The sequence below is a fragment of the Helobdella robusta genome (assembly GCF_000326865.2).
Source record: "Helobdella robusta unplaced genomic scaffold HELROscaffold_8, whole genome shotgun sequence".
Classification (NCBI taxonomy): Eukaryota; Metazoa; Annelida; class Clitellata; order Rhynchobdellida; family Glossiphoniidae; genus Helobdella; species Helobdella robusta.
Window position 1 is genome coordinate 744,260 of NW_008705459.1, and position 24,553 is coordinate 768,812.

The 24,553-nt window shown below is 32.8% G+C and overlaps 4 protein-coding genes across 4 annotated transcripts; all 4 read left to right on the top strand.

Moving 5' to 3' along the window:
- On the top strand, positions 1-489 carry HELRODRAFT_165364 (hypothetical protein; the record flags this gene model as incomplete). Its single annotated transcript, XM_009031962.1, has 1 exon — positions 1-489. One exon carries the CDS (start codon positions 1-3, stop codon positions 487-489), a length of 489 nt encoding a protein of 162 aa, XP_009030210.1.
- A 2,425-nt stretch (positions 490-2,914) lies between these two features.
- On the top strand, positions 2,915-3,637 carry HELRODRAFT_150984 (hypothetical protein; the record flags this gene model as incomplete). Its single annotated transcript, XM_009031963.1, has 1 exon — positions 2,915-3,637. A coding segment is annotated over one exon (723 nt), but the record flags the coding sequence as incomplete, so codon positions are not given.
- A 4,586-nt stretch (positions 3,638-8,223) lies between these two features.
- HELRODRAFT_165366 (hypothetical protein) lies at positions 8,224-8,658 on the top strand (the record flags this gene model as incomplete). Its single annotated transcript, XM_009031964.1, has 1 exon — positions 8,224-8,658. The coding sequence occupies one exon, from the start codon at positions 8,224-8,226 to the stop codon at positions 8,656-8,658; it is 435 nt and encodes a 144-aa protein (XP_009030212.1).
- A 5,971-nt stretch (positions 8,659-14,629) lies between these two features.
- HELRODRAFT_165368 (hypothetical protein) lies at positions 14,630-15,555 on the top strand (the record flags this gene model as incomplete). The annotated part of the gene is made up of 2 exons (XM_009031965.1): positions 14,630-14,934; positions 15,441-15,555. The coding sequence occupies 2 exons, from the start codon at positions 14,630-14,632 to the stop codon at positions 15,553-15,555; spliced, it is 420 nt and encodes a 139-aa protein (XP_009030213.1).
- Positions 15,556-24,553: the final 8,998 nt, after the last annotated feature.

Below are 24,553 nucleotides of genomic sequence, written 5' to 3' on the forward strand. Positions count from 1 at the left end.
ATGGCCCTCAATCATACCATAAATGAGACCAACAAAGAATACATGATTTTTGCTGGCTCGCTATCCAGTTTGATGGCAATAGAAAATCATAAAGCCAACAACCCACTAATAACACAAATTCAAAACTCTATAAATACACATATGACAATAAATAACAACAAGATAAAACTTGTGTGGATACCGAGCCACATAGGAATAGAAGGGAATGAAAAGGCCGATAAAGCTGCAAATCTGGCTCATCGCCTCCCTATCTCAAACATACCAATACCATATTCTGATATCAAGGTGATAATCAACCAATACATGGCATCGATGTGGCAACAAGAATGGAGTAAAAGCAAAAGCTTTCTAAGGAAATCAACGCCAAAAATTGAACCTAAGGGACCAAAGATAATAACTGTTGAAAGGCGATTCCAGACAGCGATAAATAGAATTAAAATTGGCCACACTAGATTGACACATACATGGATCCTTGAAAAAAAGACTTGAAAACAGTTTTACTGATGAGGAAAGTTGGCAATCTATGCGCTATCTCATCTATCAAGTATCATGGTCGGTTCTGAGGAAAAAAGCTATAAAAAATGAGGATTGGTATGAAGCAAACTTGTCAGAAATAGAAATTGCTACAAAATACAAAAGATAAGCTCTGATAGCTTACAAAAGAGAACCAACACAAAGCATTCTACAGACTTTTAGAGATGCAAGAAATAAAACACTAAACTTGCAAGATATTGGCAAGATTTCCGTAAAAATATTCAAACTTGTGCTGTTTCTGGTAATGCAAAGGGGTTGTATGAAGGTATAAGGAAAGCTTTATGACCAATTGTTAGCAGATGTGTTCCACTCAAGTCAAAAGATGGTACAATAAATAAAGATCGTGCATCTCAAATGGAAAGATGGACTGAACACTATGTAAAACTCTATCAAACAAAGAGTCTTGTTATTGAAGCTGCGTTGTCAGAAGTTCAAGGTATACCAACTATGACTGAACTGGATGAGATATATTCGGAAACGGAACTTAGTATAGCCATTGATGCACTAGTAAACGGAAAGGCAACTGGTGGAGATGGCGTTCCTGTAGAAACTAATAAACCTGGAAATATACCTTACTGAAACCACTTCACACGTTGATATATTTTCGTTGTGAACTAAATTTATTCAACTCTAAGGTATTTATTTACTGGTTCAAATTTAATGGGGTATCTGTCTAAACAGAATCTTTTTAGATTCGTTTGACTTAGTTAATAAATCATAGGGGAATTCCAGGATTTCGGTTTTAATCTAGAATTGAAACCTATGATTTCTTAACTGGTTCGGTTCAAACGAATCTAACAAAATTCTGTTTAGACAGATATTCCATTAAATTTGAATCAGAAGCATTGTTTTTCTATATACATATAAGATCCTGTGAAGACAAGATTGGGCGCTTTTACCAATGATAAGAATGTTGTCTCACTGATTTTATAATGACTCTAAGTTGGTTAAGGTAATATAGATTAGTTTAAAAGATTAAATATATGCTTAACATTTTAATAGAGTGAACGTAAAATAAGTCTTTTTGGGCTTCATGTTTATGCTACAATCCATTATAATTTTGCCCACAAACTACTTTGAAATTATTTTAATTTTTATAAAATTGCTTTTATTAGAAAGCTTAAATAAATTGCTGAACTGTTTTTATTTAAAATAATACATCATTCCAGATAAAATTGACACAATGATCAATGGATTAATGATGGATGAAAAATAGGGGAGGAATCTAAAATATCATGTGGAAATTCCGAAAACAAATAAAGATAAAGTGGTTCTCAGTTATTTTAAGTTGTTTTCTTCAATTCAGTCCATGCAACTAATTTGGAAAGAAGCTGTTTTAAAGCATACATTAATAAATATCAAATCTATTTGGAGGCATCTACATATTTAGAATTTCATTTCAATATATAAATCAAAGATTAGCAGAGTGTTAATTATGTCTTTAAATTGAATTTGCTTTTGTACTTTTATATACCAGAACTAGTTATTTGAACTAAATTAGTTGCTATAAATATAGAATTTTAATTAAGTTCAAAAATTTATTCTCATACTCTTATTTTTACATTTTTTTAATGATTCCAGTACGCGTGCTTTGGCAAATAATGATTTTTTTATCAATTATAAAATTTAATTAATTATATTTGAAGTTGTTTTATTCTTAAAAATATTTTCACATATTAGTATGAAATATTTAGCCAAAAAAAAATTTGTGATTTTAATTGGTCTATCACTGTTATTGATGGTTTTTTTGAATTTAAAATTGTATCTTTCTAAGAATTCTTACACTTTAGATTCATTTAATTTTTTTTCATATTCTCCTGTTGCAATAATTGTGTTTGGAAAAGCTGATAATCCTGGGCTTGTGAAAAATAACTTTCAGACTGACAGCCTGATTGTACCATCAGGTTCAAAATACACCAGAGAGGTTGAGGCTAGTTTTTTTGTAAATAAAAGTGTCATAGCTATTGTAAATACTACATTTTTTGAGATGAAACCTGTCAAATTATTTAGAAAATATTGGAAAAAAGGAGCATATATAAACGAACTAAACGTGCCAAGACCAGATTTGTTCAATCATTGGAAATTGGAACTCAAATGCAATAATCAGTTCAGGTTTTTTGATAATAATTTCTTGCACGCTCAGGATATAGGAATCGACAAGAGTTATTGTCATTGCTCAAAAAAAGGAGGAGAATCTTTATCAAGTGTTGTTATGCAATCTGAAGATAAAGAATTTTATTCATTTGATTTTGGCTGTTTTGTAAAAAGCTGTCCTGTCAGACCCTCATATAATTTTAATTCCAAAAATCATTTGAATGATTGGTTATCAAGTTTAAAAACTAAAGAAATTGATAATTTTTTTTTCAATGATTATATAGTTATTGATGATTTCACGATAGCTGTCACCAGATATGAATATGCTAACCTTTATCATTCTTTAACTGATTGGTATAATGCATTTCTTTTAAAAGAATTTTTCAATAAATCATCTTTTGAAATCAATATTTTGTTGGTTGATGCTCATCCTTTTGGGGCTTTAGATTCTGTTTGGTCACATTTATTTAATTCGACAGAGCGGTTGTCTACCATACCAATGAAAACATTTTACAAAAACTTGGTGTGGGGCATATTAGGATACAACAGCCCCTTAGGCATATCGATGTCAGGTGTTAATCCTCCATTATTAGAAGAGTTTAGAAAGTTTTTCTTAGATGCTTATGGATTAAATGAAACTCATAGTCATGGTTGTACAAAATTTAACATACTTTTAATTTGGCGAAGGGATTATTTAGCCCATCCAAGAAATCCAAGTGGTACTGTCTCAAGAAAAATTGCTAACGAAGTGGGATTGTTAAATTACCTAAAGTTGAAACTGCCTTCTAACATCTTTGCAATTAAAGATTCACAAATTGATGCTTTTGAAATGAGAGATCAGCTAAAATATGTTTTATGGTCTGATATTCTAGTTGGTATGCATGGAGCTGGTTTGACCCATTCAATGTTTTTGAGAAAAAATGCTGCTCTTATTGAACTTTCACCTAATTATTATTCTGGAGATCATTTTAAAGCTATATCAAAATGGAGGAACCTTGTATATAATAGTTGGAAAAATGATGACGTCATGAGAGAGTTGCCAAATCAATCAACAGTTATTCCACCAAGAGTTTTGTTTACTTTAATAAAACAGTCTGTCAAAGGTTTATGCTCAGTAGAAAGATATAAAGATATTTTTCCTCTGTCAGAAAAAGATGATTTTGCATCTTTGTTAAAAAACTAATTTCATGAGCTTAAGATTGCACAAAATCTAAATGTAATTTTATCACAATTACATTGTCATTTATTTGCCCATGCTATTGAACAGCACTTATTGTGATATATCTGACATGTTAAAAAATATTTAAATTATGTAAATTATATTTTTTTAGGCGCTTACGGATTTTCAGGCTTACAGCTTTTTTGTGAAATGTCTGTGACCCAGTGTTTTTAAATTTCTGTTGAAAATATATTATCAATTTTAATAAAATTATTCATATAATTTCTTAAGATTTTTGTTGATATCTCATTATTTTTGATAAAACAATTAGGAATTGGTCTGTTTACATTCCATGTTTTTACGTTAGTTGATTTTTAAATGAGTTTGAAAAAAAATATTTTCTGGTATGTGGATTATTTTAATATTTTTACACTAATTTGGTTTCCCGTAAATGTCTGTCCGTTTCTGTCGCATCGATGTTTGTTGACATTTTATTATTTATTATCATATTTGACGATAGCAACAAATTGTGAAATGGACAGAAAAAGTAGCGTTTTGAACATTTTAAAGGGATAAAAGTACAGATGCACTGCTAGTGATGTAAACTGTTAATCGTGGTTTAAAAACATTTTTAGTAGGCACATACAGGCAAGGAAAGTGTTATCTATATTTTTTATTTTATTCAAGCAAACTGGAATCATATCAGCAGCAGGTCTCTAAGGCCTTTAGTTGTTGTCAACCCGATGTATTCGAAGTTTTGGTATCCACACTCAACAATTTTCACGAACACACTAGGTGACAACAGTTTGTTATCGTGTCGGGCAAAAGTTTTAAACTTATAAATGCAAAATAGTTGTGTGACACGCAGTAACAAAGTCACTCCACACCTTTATAAACGGACAAATAAAAAAATCCGTATTCAACACTGGTTATGATAAACGATTGACGAAAAAACTATTTTAATATGTAAATATTAATAAAAATTTATGAACTTTGTAGAGTTCTTGATAATGAACTGAAATTTATTGTACGAAAAATTGAAATATATATATTTATATTGTTTTAGTGATAGACCTAAATAGTTTAATATTGCTATTACGTTTTAAAAAACAAGAAATTATAATGCATTTTAATTTAAGAAATGTCATTGTTTTTTATTCAACTTTTTATATTTATACTATATAAATATTTATACTATATAAATAATTATAAAATTAAACAGATTTAAAAGTTGTTATAAAATTTTTTGTTGAATTACAATGGTTACAATCTTTTTTCTCGTGCCTTATCCTTTCAGGGCATTGGCAACCATTGACCTCCACAAAACTCGATCTCTAACACTTTGTAGTAGTTGAAATATGGCGATATTCAACAAGAGTGACACAAGGACTTCACGAATGTTATTCGTTGTTGACCGCGATCTCTTTTCCTTGCAATCTTTCCAGTAGTTGTTAGATTTTCCATTCTTTCCTTCCGCATGATTGTGACCAAAAATCTTTAACTGCCCCCGTCGGATTATCTGTAGTAACCGGACTGTTTTAATACATTCGAAGTATGAGAGGTCCATCAAATTTTTATAATTCTCTCAAAATCCACATCTCAGCAACTGTAATCTTTCTTTCCATTTCTTTAGAAATTGTCCAAGACTCAGAGCCGTTAGTTAGCACAAGAAAAATGTAACAACCTAACAGTTTTAATTTTGTTGGTATTCTGATTTTACTGTTGGTGAGGATGTTTTTCATTTTAAAATATGCATCTTTCGCCATAGCTATCCTTCTTTTGATATCCATATCACATTTACAAACTGAGGTAATCAGACTTCTGAGCTGTTGACTCGTTTCACCTGTTTACCGTTAATGATTATGGAGCAGATCGGGGCGGTTTTTCTTTTACTGATTACCATGCACTCTGTTACGTTGATATAAATTTACAAGCCTTTCACTTTGAAAAACCAGTTTGGAAACAATTGTTTGCAGTTTTTCCATTGAATCTGCTATAAGAACTGTATCATCAGCATATCTTATATTGTTAATATTCACGCTTCCAATGAATATTCCAAGTAGATCTTCTATCCTTCTCGCTATAGAGATTGTACAGGCCTGGAGATATTAATAATACACAGCCTTGTCTAACAATACCCCAATAGAAGCAGATGTTATAGAATTTCTAAGAAAAGTAGAGTGTTTAGAGAATAGTAGATATTTATAATTAATCAATTCAGATTCATAGATAGAATAGAGAGTTAGATGGATTTAACCTATAGGCTTTCTCCAGTCTTCTAACACTTTTCTTGGCTACTACACAGGCATAATCAAACCAAGGAGCCTTACGAGAATAGAGCCTATAAGTAAAAGATTTAAGAGGAATAAACTTATCAAGAATAGAAGTAATGTAGATATTAAAAGCATAGACAAAATCATCATCAGAAAATAAGGTAGTATCAAAAATAGTTTCAGTAAGAGATTGAAGAAAAATATCTTTATTAAGAGAAGACCAGCATCTTTTAGAAATAGACATAGATGAATTTGAAGGAAGAAAATCTAATGAAAAAACAGATTCAATAAGAAGATGATCAGAATAAGGAACAGAACTAGCAGAGATATTAATAGGCTTAGAAAAAGATGAAGCTATAACAAAATCAATAGTGTTACCAGAAGTATGGGTAGGAAAAGAACAATATTGAGTTAAGTTAGAAAGAGACAAAATATCATTAAATCTACGAGTGTAAGAACATGATAAATTATTGAAGTGCAATTTGAAATCACCAGAGATGTAGAAAGGAATAGAAAAAGAGTAGAGAGATTCAGCGAGTGAGTAGAATTCATCTAAAAATAAAGTGAGAGAAGAAGAAGGGCGAAAGATTACAGCAATATAAAAAGATAGAGAAGAAGACTTAAGAGATACAACAAGACATTCAAAAGAAGAAAAATTAAAAGTATTAATGGAAGCAGTAAATAGAGATTTATAAAGTAGACAGATACCCCATAAGAAGAATGAAAAGATGATAGAAGATTTTTTGGAGGTCTAGAGAGTTCAAGGAAGCTGTAACCATCAGGAGTAGCAAGAATGATAGAGGGAGAGTTAGAGTCCTCGTGATTATTTGATGGGTATAGAGCGATTTTTTATTAATTGATCTTATGTTAATATTAAATAGTGAAAATGTAGAGGTAGGTTGGATATTGGTACTTTTAAATCTAGTTATATTATTTAAACTAATAGAATTAGAATTATTATTCTTATCGTTAGTATTAATTACATTAGAGTGGGATTTAATAAAATTATTCCTATTATACTTGCTATTAGTATTATTAATATAATTATTGTTACTAACTATATTTATTTTTTTGTTAGAGTTAGATTTATTATTAGCCCTAAGATTAAAGTAAAAAATTCGCCACCGAACTACTCGTCAGCGACGGTGTTAGAAAGGCTTAAGAGAAAGTCCCTAGAATAAGACATAATAATATTTACAAGTTATAGAAAAAGATATAGAAAAAAATAGTCATAATAAAAAAGAAGAGAACTCACTTGTTCAGAAGCAAAAAACAAGATTCCACCAAATTACAAAACGACCAAGAAAACGTGCCGCCATCACGCTAAACGTAATCATAATTGAAAAGGATTGATGCCGTTGAGATGTGATTTTTGAGAAGAATTATGAAAATTAGTTGGACCTCTCAAACTTCCAATGAGGATGTATTAAATAGTCCGGTTATGAAGAGAAAAATTACTACAAATAATCAGACTGCGGCATTTAAAATTTTTCGGTCAAATCATGCAGAAAGAGAGAGTGGAATATCAGCAACTACTGGAAAGATCGCAGAAAGAAGAGATCGCGGTCAACAACGAATTACATTCGTGAAGTCCTTTGTGTCACTTGTTGAATATCGCTACAGTTCAACTGCTACAGTGTTAACGATCGGTTTTTGTGGAGGTTGAAGGTCGCCAATGTCTTAAAAGAATAAGGCACAAATAAGAAAAATACATTCTTTTTTTATGTTTTTGTAAAATCTGATGATTATGGTGACGTGTAATGGAAATTTTACATAGTCACGTGGGTCGGTTACTAGCCCAAAGTACGAGCGCTTACTTAGGAAAGAGCGCCGTATGGTCACGTGGGTTGTTTATTAGCCCAAAGTACGAGCGCTTACCGAGGAGAGCGCCGTGCAAGTTTATAAATAGTCGGCACAAATGAATTAAGGCTTTTTTTTCGTGCTGTTGTTCTTGTGCCGGAGTTGACGTTAGGACGGTTGATTATTGTAGATTATTATGAACTGTTGATTATTGTAGATTATTATAAACTGTTGATTATTGGATTATTTTATGATTTGGTTTTTGAACTAGTTATTTTAATTGATCGTTGTCGAATATAGTTGATACTAAAGGTTAATCCGTAATATTGTTTCTGTTTTAATAAACAAAATAATAATAAAGAAATGACCCAACGCTTGAGAGAAGACTTGCGAGCGTGCGGAAAGGTCGGTCCGTACGCCCGGCAAGAAGGGCGAAACATCTTTTTCGCCCGGCCCGTGTATTCCGACCTTGAGGTCTGTAAAAGATATTGTAGACCGGCGGGTCCCGACCAGAGAAACGACCGCCAGCGTGAAGAAGGCGAGAGTGTGTGGTATCGAGCGGCCGGTGGCGTGTACGATTGTCTCGGCGCCGATGGCCGACGCTACCTTACCGTGTCGACGATCACCGTCGCAACGAGGACAGCGGCGACGACGAGCGTTTCGACGGAAGAAGCGGTAGGAAGGAACGCCGTGGCAACCTTCACGGCGTCGTCGACGACGAAAATTCTATATTTCCATTATCTCATGAGAAAGCTCCGAATAGCCAAAATCAAAAACCGCGAACTGAAAAATTTATAATTACAAATGCAAAGTGAAATGGAGCGTTTGATCTTAACATTAAACTGGAAGCTTTTACGTTTTTACATTATAAACGACCACCAACTAAAGTTAACCTGCATGAATTATAATGAATGTGTGTAGTCGTTGCTTCTCTTGCTTCCAGGAAAGCATATAAGAGGAGATACAATTTGGCAATTTCAGTTTAAAATTCCATAAGTGTCACATAATCTTACAATTTTATTCACGTTTAAAATCCAACAAGATTTAATCATTGTGCTCGAAGGTACCCAAAAGACTAATAGTACTTTTGTCAGATTATTGCGTAGCCTATTTTCTATTTTCAAATTTAATCTGAAAATCGGTGCGTTTCTTTTTCTGAATTAAAATATGGAAATTTACAATTTTTTGCGCATCAAAAATTTTTCGTTGAACCTAATAAATTTAAACTCATCTGGAGTGGCCAATAAATCTATGACACGATTGCACATAAAAATAAACGTGATAATATCGAACAGTAAACGAATTTAGTGATATTAATGACAATGAAAATAGCATCGCGAAATGCTGTTCAAGCTGATCGAATATCATGATTAAATTTATAACAAAAATTAAATATTCGTTAAAAAATATTAACATTTAGCTAAAATAATTGTGGATGAATATCACATCTGAAAACATTTAAAAAATAAATATACAAGAGAAACAAGTAAACCACATTATTTTGACCAATTGCTAATTCTAATGAAAAATTTGTAACAAAAGCTTATTGCAAATTCATTCCCTTCAAAGTTAAAACCTGAGGTCAAATATGAAATTGTTCTAGCATTTTTTATAAAAATTTATCCAGAAAAATTGCCGCCAAAGTAATAGATAAATAAAATACTTTGTAAGATTTTAGGCAAAAATAATCATTTTTTTAAACAGTCGAGCAAATTTGACGCAGCTTTATTTAAATCCCAGTCATTTTGCTCCAAAATTTTTCTACAAAATTCTCTTGGAGCCAAGGCTAATCTGAACAAGTTTTCAACTTTCAAATATTTAACAGCAGCTTCCACATTCCATTGAAACATTGACAATGCAGTTTGACATTCATCAAAAGTAACTCCTTCAACTGATGTTTGGACCTTCTCTATCATATGTTTTGCTTCTTTCATTGATGGTTCTTGTTGGTCATCATAGCTTATTTGGTTGTAATTTTGATTCCAAATTTGTCTATTGTTTACATTCAATAAATTATTTGATGGTGAAAATTCAGTTGAATAATTATCATAAGCATTATTAGTATCAGAATGATCAAGAAGCGATTCTTCATCTTCATTTGCTGTATGGCCGTCGCATAATAATTTCCCAACAAAGTCCATTTTAAAATGTTTATTTTTACTGTTGAGTGAGTTTAATTGAATTAAGTTCTGATTTTGAGCTTCAGAAAAGTTTAGATAGTCATCTTTTTTAGCTATTCTTGCATTTATTCTAAAATCATTGGCTTTATTTGGTAACAGCCAATAATGCGTGTTACTTAATTTTTCTCCATCTTGTAATACAGGGTGTATTTCTGTTGATTTTGGAGATTTGCATACAGCATGCCAGAGGTAATCCCTAGGAGGTATAGGAGGCACAACAGAGGGACTATCACCTAAACTTTGCAATGGATTGTCAGATGATGCCTTTGCGATTTTGTATGAACAATCGTATGGATCCAAAAATTGTCTATTTTCCACTTTTCTTAGATTTTCACAGCTAGAAAAATAAACAGACTTGTTCAGACCTGATTTAGGTGTCAAAACGTCAAATTCTTCGTTGACGTCTGAAATTAATAAAAAGACACTTAAGTTAAACTTCGTTATATATATATATATATATATATATATATATATATATCTATATATATATATATATATATATATATATGTATATATATATATTTACAATATTCTATAAATTCTACCAAATGTTTGGCGTTAATATGTTTGTAGTTCGTTTTCTCAATTTTTCTCACTAAAGTTTTTTGGTTTATTAAAAGTTTATTAAAATTCAAAATAAACTTATTTTCCGAATTCATGCTGCAAATAAGGCCATATTTCGATTCCGAATGAATCATCATCAGTGCTTTCTGCTGTTTATATAGGAAAATATTGACTTTGTCATTTTGTCCCTTTTTGTCTTTGTCAATATTTTGACAATGACTTTGTCAAAATGACAAAGTCAATATTTCTCTATGTAAATAGCAGAAAGCACTGATGATTCATTCGGAATCGAAATATGGCCTTATATTCGGTAGAATTTATAGAATATTGTAAAAATTATGGTCTATTACCAACATATATATATATATATAAATATATATATATATATATGTATATATATATATATACATATATGTATATATGTCTTTGTCAATATATACATATATGTATATATGTCTTTGTCAATATTTTGACAAAGTCATTGTCTTTGTCATTTTGACAAAGTCATTGTCAAAATTGTCAGAATCATCAGTGCTTTCTGCTGTTTACATAGAGAAATATTGACTTTGTCATTTTGACAAAGTCATTGTCAAAATATTGACAAAGACATATATACATAATTTTTACAATATTCTATAAATTCTACCGAATGTTTGGCGTTAATATGTTTATAGTTCGTTTTTTCGATTTTTCTCACTAAAGTTTTTTGGTGAACGTTTAGTTTATTAAAATTCAAAATAAACTTATTTTTCGAATTCATGCTGCAAATAAGGCCATATTTCGATTCCGAATGAATCATCATCAGTGCTCCTTGCTGTATATATAGGGAAATATTGACTTTGTCAAGATGAACTTTGACGTTGTAAAAATTAACTTTGGTATTGTAAAATTGAACTTTGATGCGAATTAGGTGTCAGGTTTTTTCTTCTTTGGTCTCCTTTTCTTCATCGATAGCATCATATTCTTCTTTGTCACTATTTACGATGTTAGTTTTTATTACTTCTTTGTTTTCGTTGTTGGTTAAGCGCCGGGTTAGAAGTGAGCGAACTACAAACATATTAACGCCAAACATTCGGTAGAATTTATAGAATATAGAATATTGTAAAAATATATATATATATATATATAACCTATAAATATAAATATATATATAAATATATATAAATTTGAAATAACTGAAAAAGAAATAAACCAAAACAAAAGGTTGAATAGACGTTGATGCATCAGCGATCTGTTCCTGCATAAGAAACGGCAATATCAAGAAATTTGAAAAGGAGGAATATAAAAATACCAAAAATGTCTTAAAACTGAAAATCATTTTTCGAAATAGATTAAACTAGAACTTAGTTACCAAGCCATAATTGGATAAAAGTCGTAACAGCCTTAATTTTAGCAACTTTGTGGAGCAAAACCATCCTAAGATGCTGTATGCATAGACCCAAACACTAACCCAAAAAATGTTGTATTGTTGAGGGTCGTTTTTTAATGAAACGGTCAAAAAATATTGGCTGTATTTTTAAAAACTATTAAATAACTCAAGCAAGACCTATTGTGTAAAATCTCAATTTTATGTTGAATCAGCTAATTTCTTAGCGGTCTCATCTGCTTACTGTTATTGGATTACTCCAGTCCCACTCCAGCTTTCATGCCTTCCTTTGAAAACAAACAATGGTTTACAATTGCTAACCTATCTAAATGTGCAATTTTGTAGCCAGCTCGCATAGCATCTATCACAAATTAATCCTTATTTTTTAATTGATGTTACTGTAATTTCAAAGTTAGACAGTCACACACTGCTGTAGTGCTGCACTGCACATTTCATTTTAAAAACCAAGTGCATTCTTGAAAAAGATAGATCTACCTGAAATATCTATTGGAAGCGTGAATATAAGCAATGTAATATATGCTGATGATACAGCTCTTAAAGTGCTGCATGTTTAAAGTTAAAAACCAAGTGCATTCACGAGAAAGACAGATCTACCTGAAACATCCTTTGGAGGCGTGAATATAAACAATTTAAGATATGCTGATAATACAGCCCTTATAGCGGAATCAATAGAAAACTGCAAACAATTGTTTTCAAACTGGTTTTTGAAAGTAAATCAATCAATCAATCTTCGTTTTGCGTCTAGAGACCCGGTTTCCCGAGGTAGGACGAAAAGGTAGAAAGAAAAGGCTTCCATATTAACATTTACAAAACATGGTATGGTTATCAGCAAAAGCAAAACCGCCCCGACCTGCTCCATAATCATTAATCGTAAACAGGTGAAACAAGTCAACAGCTTCAACTATCTCGAAAGTCTACCTTAAGTTGTAAACGTGATGTGCATATCAAACGAAGGATAACTATGGCGAAAAAAGCATATTCTAAAATGAGAAACATCCTCACTAAAAGTAAAATCAGAATATCAAGAAATTAAAACTGTTAGATTGTAACAATTTTTTTGTGCTCATTTACGGCTTTGAGTTCTGAATGATTTCTTAAGAAATGGGGATAAGGATCGATGCTGCTGAGATGTGGTTTTTGAGAAGAATTATGAAAATTAGTTGGACCTCTCGTACTTCCAATGAGGATGTATTAAAACAGTTCGGTTATGAAAAGAAGAAATTGTTACAAATAATCTAGAGGCAGTTAAAGTTTTTCGGTCATGTCATGTGAAAGTAAGGAATAGAAAATCTAACAACTACTGGAAAGATTGCAGGGAGAAGAGATCTCGGTCAACAACGAATTATATTCACTTGTTGAATATCACCACATTTTAATTACTGCAAAGTGATTAAAGATCGGGTTTTGTGGAGGTCGATGGTAACATTGTCTTGAAAGGATAAGGAACGAGAAAGAAAGAAGTGCATTTAGACATAAAGGCTGCAAGAATTAAGGGCAAGACTTATAAAAAAAAGTGTTCGAGATATCGCAGAGTAGAAGTCGGTAAAAAAATTTTCCTACTCCAACTTCTCGATTGAAAATTTTCCGATATTCCAAAATTTTCCAAATAAAAACTTTTGCCTTATAATTTTACTTGAAAAATACCAAAACTAAATGAAAGTTAAAAAAAAATGTTAAGCAGCAATTTCAATAAAAAGATGTCTGTGCTTGATTACGCCGCTGAAAAAAAAATGTTGGTAATGTCTAATCCAAATCCGGCAGAAAGATTGAGGAGTTTGATTCCGTTACTGTTTGCGCTTCCCAGACTTTGTATGTCTGCCAATGATGCCTGTCCAAACGCTAAAATTTTTTCCAACCCTCGTTTTGTATTTTCTGAAGGGTAGTACAAAGAAATTCGTAAAACTTATCTTTGACCGGTTCCTCTGTGGCAAGAGATCTACCCAGCTCGAGAGCGAAAAGAGCAGTATGCCGAGCAGGCCGTTCTGTCTCAGTTCGGTCCGAATGCTTTCGGATGTTCCAGGTAGCAAATCCAATAGGTCCACAAGTCAATTTGGAATTTAAGAGCTGAGCTAGTTTCGAAGGCCATTTCCAAGGATTCGCAGCTGCACTACTGACCAGTGCAATGCAGCCCGAGACCCATACTCCATTTTCCATGATTCCGACAGCTCAATGGAACATTTACATAATATGCTCTAATTACCCTTTACAACTCTTGAAGACGCTTTTTATAACGCAAAGGCCCATATTTTATTCTATATGATGCATCCACACATATATACCTATGAAGGTAATGCTCGCGACAGTATCAGTGGCAATGAAGCATATCTAACAGGTGGAACAATTTGATTAATTAACTGTTAATATTATCATATGGTACACTAAACAAAAATCAACCTACAAGATTACCCAAAAATAATCAACCTTCATTTTCTGACATTACCACAGCCAGCGATTCAATTATCCATTTTATCGAATGGACAACAAAGATAGAACTCAATTCAGACCATCTTCCTATCAATAAAATTTAAATATCTACACACCAAAGCTCCACATAAAACTTTCATAAATATCAACAAAAAGATTGGCAAAGATACACTACTGAAACAGAAATGAAATTTCCATCTGCCATCAAGCCACAATGCCCAATCAGAGAGAAAAAATTTTTCATAAAATGATTCAAGAAACATGCAAACATATGATGCCAATTGGCAGAAGAATATTTAACAAACCTGAACTCAACAAAGAAATCATTGATCTTATCGACCAAAGAAACAATATCAGACAAACAAATCCAAGCTCAAATATCATACAAACAATTGACAACCTAATCAGGCAACTCACCAATAAACAGAAAAAAACGAAATGGTATGAATTTCTATCAACCTTCAATAACAAAGTTAACTCTAAAAAAAAACTCTGGCAAAACAATAAAGAACATAAAAGGTAAACCGAAAAAATCACCTAACGTAGCAATCAACATCATTTTTGACAAAACCGAACGCACTGCATGTCCCACATCAACTTCAGTCAATTCTTTTGCGAAAAACCACCTTCAGATATTCTGGGCCACCACCATGTAAGCAACCAGGAGCCACAACGGCCATCTTAAATCCTATCCGTTCCCTGATCGGCAGCCAGTGGACTTTCCAACCACTTTGTAATGTGATCAATGTCTACTTATACCAATGACCAATCTGGCGGCAGCATTCTGGATTCGTTGAACTTTATTTACTACTCTATACCAGCACCATACAGCAACGAATTGCAATAGTCTAATCTAGACAAAACAAGAGTCACCACCAGGCTAGTAAAAATATCAACTGGAAGACATTTCTTGACCAGATACAATCTTCGCAGCTGAAAAAAGCAGATAGCATTGAGTTTCGCGACCTAAGACAACATCGTCAAAGCACTGTCAAACATCACTCCCATGTTTTTGATTCTGTCAGCCGAGATCAACCTATTACCCAATATATCAAAAGTCATACCTCTTACAGCCTTCTTAGAACCAAACCATATCAACTTCGTCTTGTCTGGGTTAAGCTTCAAACGATTCAATTTTAACCAATTGTTCACATCAATAATACACCTACTTAAACCGAAAGAGATGGCTTGAGCATCTTTTATCAGGCCTGCAGAATAAATTTGAAGGTCATCCTCATACATGTGAACCCCAGACTATGATCATTTAGCCAACCATGTACAAGGTTTCAGACCAGAGCACTCAACAAACACAACTCTTCCACAACTTACAACTGATATTTCCATAGGCTTAAATAAAAATAAACCACCTCATCGAACAATAATAACTGCTCTGGATTTGTCAAAAGTATTCGACATTGTCAATCACAAAACTCTTATCAACAACCAGCAACAGACAATAATCCCCCACAAAATCGTTAGATGGTTAGCAAATTATTTACAAAGCAACCGAATTCTGCAACAATAAATCAACATCTACAACCACCGGCGTTCCACAAAGTTCAGTACTTTCTCTAACATTATTTAGTCCCTAGGTCTCAAAGGCTCCCATTCCTCCATCTAATATCAAAATGGTATCATACGCGGATGATTTTACAATTTATTCATCAGGACTTGATGTCGACCAACTAATAGAACGAATCAACAATTACTTGCTTTTTCAAACAAACTTTTTCAAAGAAAGATCTTTAGAAGTTTCCATACAAAAACCAACGGTAATGCTAGATTCCTTACACATTTCAATACAATATTCATCATCAAATAAAAATTAACAATTCATTAACAATTCTATATTACTTCTAGAATACAACCCCAAACTCCTTGGTCTAACTATCGATATAATAATCTCCACATCATCAAATTTCAATAAAAAAAAAGATGTCAAAAGAAATAACATTCTTAAACTACTATCTGGAACAGACTGGGGTCAGAATAAAGAATCTCTGATACAAAGTAAAACAATATCCAGACCAGTGATAGAATACGCTTGTTGTTGATGTTGCCCCTTCTGGGGGCCCTTAGGATTCCAATCGAGATCGGAGCCAATCCGCCACTGCAACAGGGTTGCTCCAAAGGTCTATTGGTTGAAGATCCGTGGCGTTTTGACGTGAGCTAAACAAATGTTAACATCATTTGTATGATTGTTGCAGAAAGGACAGGTGTTGATGTGCCCACTGTCGATTCTGTTTTTGTAGCTGTTTAGAAGAATACTATGACCAGATCAGAGTTGGGCGAGGATCCGTCTGATAGCCCTTGGAAGTGATTCTTCTGAAGGATCTATTTTTGGTGCTGGAGAAGGCCATCCATCAAGCAATAGCAGCGACTGGTACGACTCAGCGGCGACTTTGGCAATGTTTATATGTAGGCTCTTTAAAGCTGTCTTACAGTGTTATCGTCGATTATTGATGGTAGAAACGCAGTTACTGTTGACGACCAACTTGAGAAAAGGGTGGTCTTTATTTCTCGATGAGGACGAGGTTGTATGATGCTATTATGGCAAGGGTGGCTTGGGTTATGGCATAGGAGGAGGAATTGTGAGACTATTAGCTCTGAATGCTGCCTTACCGTTAACATCTGGCATTCTGAGTGCAGGTGTCGTTCTAATGCGATGGTATGGCAACCTGTAACCAGACGTAGTGCAGGATTCTGGGAGCGTTGGAGACGGGAAAAGCTTGAATCTGACATTAGTGATGCCCAGGAATACTCGATTGTTGAACGACCGATGGCTTTGTAGGTCTGTAGAAGAGTTTCTTTATCCTGACCGAAGGTAGTACCACTGAGTGCCTTTAAGATATTGGTTCTTTTAGAGGCCTTCGATGTTGCTTGCTTATGGGGTTGTAAGAAGGAAAGCATCGTGTCTAAGGAAAGGCCTAATATTTTAGAGTTGTGCTCAAGAGGAAGGAGATTGTTATTGATTTTGATTGAAGGATGGTGATGATACTGTGATGTGTGTGAAGTGAAAAGAGTGACTGTGGACTTGGAGGTGGAAATCTCTAAGTTTCTGTTTTTAAAGAAGTCAAAGAACTTCGGCAGGTAACAATTGAGCTGGTGGGTCCGACTATCAGACTGTGAAGTCGTCTTTATAGGAAATGACTTTGATGTATTGAGACGGGGTTGGAATTCTGGAGACGTAGAGGTTGAACAGAGTTGGTGACAATACAGATCCTTGAAGTATTCCTGAACGGATGGTACGTTGTTTTGAGGATTGTCGACGGAACTATGTGGAGGCGGAGCGACCGTGCAGATAGTTTGAAAGCCAGCGGACAATTGACCGTGGAAGCGTTGACTGTAGGAAGTCAGAGATTAAGGTACGATAGTTAACGGTATCGAAGGCTTTTGTGAGGTCCAGTGCTGTTAAAATTGTACGATAAGCTGGCCTCTTCTGGTTTAGTCCGTTTGCGATGATGGTAACCATCGTAGTAAGAGCTGTTGTTGTTGAGTGAAGTGGGCAAAAATCACGTTGATGGCTCGGTAATGTGTGATGATTTGAGATGATCGGCAGTAGGCATTTTTCAAATACTTTGGCTGCCGGACAAAGTAGAGATATGGGCCGATATGATTTCGCGTCGCTAGCTGGTTTACCAGGTTTTAGCAGGGGGATGATCTTAGATATTTTATAATTTTCTGGAATCCTATAGGTTCGTAGGGATTCATTGAAAATGTAGGTTAGGAAGGAATTTCCTATTGGGTATAAGTGCTTTAGGTGGAATATTGTCAGGTTGTCCGGTCCAGTTGCTTTGGATGGTTTTTCATGTTCTAATTGCTTTTTCAACCTAAATAGATGTGATGGTAGGGTGATCGTCAAGCGGGAGTTTCTTGACAGTTTTGTAGATGATTTTATTTTGTTTGTTTGATGAATGTTTTGTTGCAGAGGTGAACACTTTGTTGAATGAATTGGCCATTGCAGGTTATTTGTTATTGACCTGTTGTTGAAATTGATGGCGATATTTGAGTATTGAATTGGTTTGCCGCTGAGAGTTTTAATGTACTCCAGAGGCGTTTTGTGTTTGTTATCTTGTTGAAGGTGGCCAGGAAATCCTTCCAACGCGATTGCTTGAGTTTGTTGATTTTGTGTTGAATTGTTGATGAGTTTGTTGATTTTGTGTTGAATTGTTAATAGAATAAGCTTGTTCCCTCTGGTTTCAAAATTCTTCAAAAACAAATCTTCAAAAGCTACAAACAATTCAAAATGTCCTTCAAATTGCAACAGGTTGTTACAACACTTCGCAAGAGCATCTTCACCATGAATACAAAATTATCCAAACCAAACAAAGCATCTGCCCGGCATGTAACAACAGTCCTCATAATGTCCAATATCTTCAATTGTCCCAACAACCCAACAGAACTTCAACCAATTTCTCTTTCAACAAAACCATCAGAAGTTTCTGCTTGGTTAATAACTACAACAATCTTCGCATGACAATCAACCAATTTTTGGCAACAGATATAGGTCAGAATGAAAAGAATTAAGTTTTTCTGTTATGTGGAATAAACATTATTTGATAGAGCAAAAACTAGCAAGATGTTTAAGAAAACTAGAAAGTGCAAATGCAAATCTTCCCATAATTTCATATACATTTGTAGTAAAAAAAGATGCAGCGTAACCTTGAAAAGTAACATAATTAATAAAAGTTTGAAGCAAAAGTTTAAGCTGTGTGAGCTCTGAAATATACTAAGCCAAAATGTTTAAATGAAGTGATAGGATTTGGTGGAGTGGTGCAGAACCAAGAAGAAAAAAGAAAAAGAACGTATGTAGTTTAGTTGAAGGTAGAATGGAATGCGATATTTACAAGAAATGAATATTAGAAAGATTTATAAATCAAGTAAATAGAAAAGCCTTGTTGTTTTAAAAATTTTATTTATCAATGTTGATTTGCATAAAAAATGCATGACATTAAAACCCATTTAAATTGCGTTGTGTATGTTTTAGTTTAAGGTTTTCCATGTTGATGATCATAACTGAAACACTAAACAAAATTATTTTAAAAAAGCATGCAGTGAGCAATCAGGTTGTGAGGGAGCTTTTAAAATGTTGATTATAGCTCAATCAAACTTAATTTAACTTCTCAGCATGTATTCTAAACATTGCATTTTAAAGCTACAATAAAAACGGTTCAATCATACATACAGCAATAAATAATTAGCAGCTTATCAACCTTTGTGATTATAATCCTGTTGCAAAGAGTTGAAAGTTATATCTTGTGATAATGGTCTTTTAGGCTCCAGAAAGTAGTAAGTGTTTGCAGGTTTATCCACGGTATCCATATCTTTCGTTTCCATGTCATTCATCATTTTCAAGCATCAGATCAATTTAATTAATTAATTTATTTACTTATTTATTAAGATATAGAATTATAGACTATCTATTTTATTAAATTAATTAATTAATTAATAAGTTGATATATATAATAATATTATATTGATACCCAATTATAATGTTATCAACCCATCCAACATATAATAAAGAATCGCAAGTGTTAGCTCCAATTTAGTAAACAAAATTAAATCTAAGCTTACTGCTTCAACCAAATGTTTCAGAGTAAATAAACCAGCTGAAACTAACAGCTCAGGTTTTTGAAATGTCCTTGTGTAAAACTGTAAAGTAAAGGTAATGGTAAACTGACTTGGTTATGTTTGTTTTTATAATTTATTTTATATTACATTACATCCATCAAGCAAGTTCCTTTTTTAGTTCTTCTATTACTACCTATTTAATTTATAAATTTTATGCTAATTAATAATAGTACTAACTAAGAAGACTAAGTCATTATTAAATATTAATGTTAGTTAAGTTAACTAATTAACTGTTAAAGTGCTAACACTTAACATTACAATCTGTGACTATGAAAAAAAATTAATACAAACTTTTATTTAATTCAAACCTCATGTGTGTTTAGATAAAGATATATCTTCCAAAAAAAACTTTCAGCACTTCGCCCGTTTCACCTATACATCCTGTACGGTCTAAGTAGAAGATGGTGATCGAAACAAAACAATCGGAATTAATCAGTCAAAGACTAAAAATTGTTTACTTGTCCTTTCAACTATATTATTATAATTATTTTGTTCCGTTATTTATAATGTGTGCAATTAAAACAGTGCAATTAGTAAATAATATCAGACTAAAATTTACTTCTACGAACAAAATTTACAAGATATAGTTCACACCATGCATATTTATTACATAAAGTAGCCATCTTAACTATAATAAATTTGTAAGTCATGCATATTTCTTACATAAAGTATCTTAACTATAATAAATTTGGAGGTAAATTCTTTAATATTGTTTTATTTGTTATATAATTTGTTGTCGTTTTAAATATTGAAAAAAATTTTACTGGTGATTTTTACAGTCCACATAACTTTTCATGTACTAATTTTACTGATTTTTATTATCGGACTGAACACGGTCAACGTATTTTCTTTATCCATTTCTTTTTTATTCCAGAAAATTTTAACTTTTATTTAAATCAACCTTGAGATTTCTCAACTTATTACTACTTTTGACACTTAACTTGAAACGATTTTAGATACGAATTAATTAGATCTTTGGTGTTTTGTTGTTTTGGCGTCTTCTTTTGTTCTTCATACTAGTTATTTTTGATTTTTACTTTAAAATTTATTTAAATTACATTTAAAATCTGTACTTTTTATCCGACCATCAACGTTTTTTACCAATTATAAACTCATTAATAGAGTCACACTTTACACTGTTAATAAAGTCATTAATAAGGTTACATTTTATAAAATTACATTTTTTAAAATTTGAAATGTTAAAACAATAATTATCCTGGTGGGCAATGACATCTATGATGGTGTCGAAAAAATAGAAGTGTTTTATTTTTACACGCTTTCTCCACAGAGATAAGAATAAATCATGTTGCGATTAGTTCCGTTGAGGCGTTTATTTTGTTCCTTTGCATCATAAAACTTTCTTCCTTATCACAACTGATGCTGCCAAAAATTCACTACTGCGGTAGATGCCTACCCATTTGATTGTTAGGCCTTTCATCGATTTCCACTACTGTTTTATAGGCCATCCTATAATCACAGGGTTACGTAAAATACTCTCTGCACAAACATCGTACATGTAAATCTTTCAATCGATAACAGCAGATTTCGAAATATCTAACTCAGTTTCACAGAATGTGATGCTAGTCAGGTCAGTGCTCTAACAGTAGATGAATAGGGTTAGGGTTTAATAAAATTCAAAGAAGTAATCAATATGACTAGTTTGTTTACGCGGTGTTGCCAATAATAAATGCAAAAGAAGCCAAAAAGTTGAAAGTTTTTTGGTGGTCGGATATAAAACGTGTACCTTAATCTTAATTATTTCATCTTCTAATTTCTCTTCTTTTCAATCCGCTTACAGAAAATATTATTCGACAGAAACAGCCTTCCTTCATGTTCACAACTAACTTACTATTATATTTTGAAACCAAAATTGTGCTGTCATGGTCAGCCTGGATCTTTCAGCAGCTTTTGATACCATTAGTCATCAGATGCTTATTGACAAACTTGAGGCAGAATATGGCATCACGGGATCTGCCTTATCCTGGTTTCAATCTTATCTTTCTAATCGTTCTCAATATATTAAAGTTGACTCCCACCCTTCTTCTAGCTTCACCCTATCTACAGGAGTTCTCCAAAGGTTTGTCCTAGGTCTCATTCTTTTCACTACTTACATATCTCCTATTTTTAATATCATCATCACTTTTGAATTACTCTTTCATCAATACGTTGATGACACATGTCTAACAGCTTCAATTTCCACCTCTAATCACATATCTCAGCTTGACAACTTAAATCCATGTACTATGGCCATAAACGATTGGCATTTATCAGCCTTTCTTCAGCTAAATCCCAACTGATCTTAAGTAATGTTTTTCGGTACTCCGCAACAACTTATCAAATGTTCTCCCCATTCACACGTTCTTTTGGCTGATTCTTCTCTCTCCTCAACCTCTAAACTTAAATTTTTAAGCTTAACTTTGACTTTTCTCTATCTTTTAATTCGCATGACTTAGCTTTGATCAAATCTTGTAACTATTATACGTAGACTATTCGTCATTCGTAATATTCTCACTGAAGATATTGCTTCTGCAATGACTCGATGTCTCGTACTATCACGTTTAGATTATTGTAATTCTCCTCTCTACGGTCTTCCTTCCTACCTTTTAACTTTACTTCAAAGAGCTCAAAATAGAGTTGCAAAATTTGTTTTATATATTATTAATTTATCTTCAAGCACAGATTTACTCATTTAACTACATTGGTTACCAGTACGTCAATGAATTATATTTAAACTCACCGTCCACACGTACAAATTACTTAAAACACCCCAACCATCGTATCTTCATCAACTTATATCGCGTCGTTCATCATCTCATCAACTTCGTTCGTCTTCATATATTCAGTTGCATCAACTTGTCAGCAATTCATCAGTTGTCAACAAATGTTTTACATACGGCTCTCCTTCCATATTGAATGGTTTGCTTGCCATCATTCGTCAACAACCAACCATCAAACTTTTTAAGAAACGATTAAAGAATTCTTTGTTTATCCAGGCCTACGGAAACGTCAAAAATCATTTTTTATCCAAGCGCCCCTATGCTATGCATAGGACGCAATATAAATTAATAATATTAATAATAATATTAATAACAATTAAACTTGGCACACAAGTCTCCTCTGTTTTTTTTTATCTACCAGAGTTCCTCAGGTCTCTGTATTAGGACCAATGCTTTTCACTATTTATACCAGTCCCTTATCTGACATTTTTTAACAATTATGGCTTATCCTTCTATCAATATGCCGATGGACACAGAAATAGTATCTGAAATCTCTCAACAAAATGTCTCTTACCAACTTGATAGACTTAACTCTAGTGTCTCATCAATAAAGAAATAGCATTCACCTAATTTTTTTCAACTAAGTGCCCAAAAATCTGAAATAAGGTTTTTTGGCATGCCACAGCAACTTTCAAAATGTTCCCCGCTCTCCAACGTATCAATTGCTAGATTAAACCTACATCAAAAATTCTTAAACAGCTAGGTGTTACTCTTGACCGTTTCTAACTTTTAAAACTCTCATTTCTGCTCACATCAAAATACGCAATTACATTATTTGGTTTATTCGCTACATTCAACCTTTTCTCACAGTTGACTACTGCAACTCTCTGTTATATAGAACACCGGCGGATCTAATTTCCTCTTTTCAGATCATTCAAAACAGACTAGCCAAATTTGTTTCAGAATTACCTTGTTTGTTTTCCCGTTCATTATCTTTAGCTCACCTGCACTGGCTGCCGATTAATTAACGCATCACATCATATATTATATATATCCATGCATCACATATAAAACATTCAACACATCACAACCACCATATCTTTACAAACTTATTCGCCTTCGCACAAGTTAATTAGAGATGGGTTTAATAAGAGGAAAGATCCGACAGAAACATAAAAAATTCACAAAAACAGTGTGTCTCACAGAAACGCTTGTCAACAATGGATTGAGACAGAAATAAAAATGAAAGTTGGTAAAACAAAATTGATAGACAAAAATAAAGTTTATCGAAAAAGAAAGTTTAAAATGGCGAAATGTTCTTGATCGATTAATGAATTACACTTAATATTTGGCAACAAATAATATGGCTTTCAGAGATTTTTCTGATAAATTATACACAGTTAATAATGTTTGATACCAAAATTCCTGTCATTGCACACGAAGTACTTACATTAGCAGAACAATTAAAAGATTATAGTTTTCTAATCTTTTTAATTGCATGGTATTAAGTACTATTTTAAATAAGTGTTGTTAGTTAAGCGAAGCAGGCCAAGGACATGGATCTGGTACAAATGCTTAAAAAATGTATTAAGTGTTTAGAAAATTAGAAAATGTTTGGCTTTAAACAAGCATTGGTTCATGCTAAAGAATTAGCTAAAGACTTAAACTTTGAGTCTATACTTAAACCAATCAAGAGGGTGCGACGAGTGAGACGTCATTTCGATGAAAATGCTGCTGACGAACCAATCCATGATCCAGAGAAGAAACTTGAAGTGAAATTTTTTAACCTT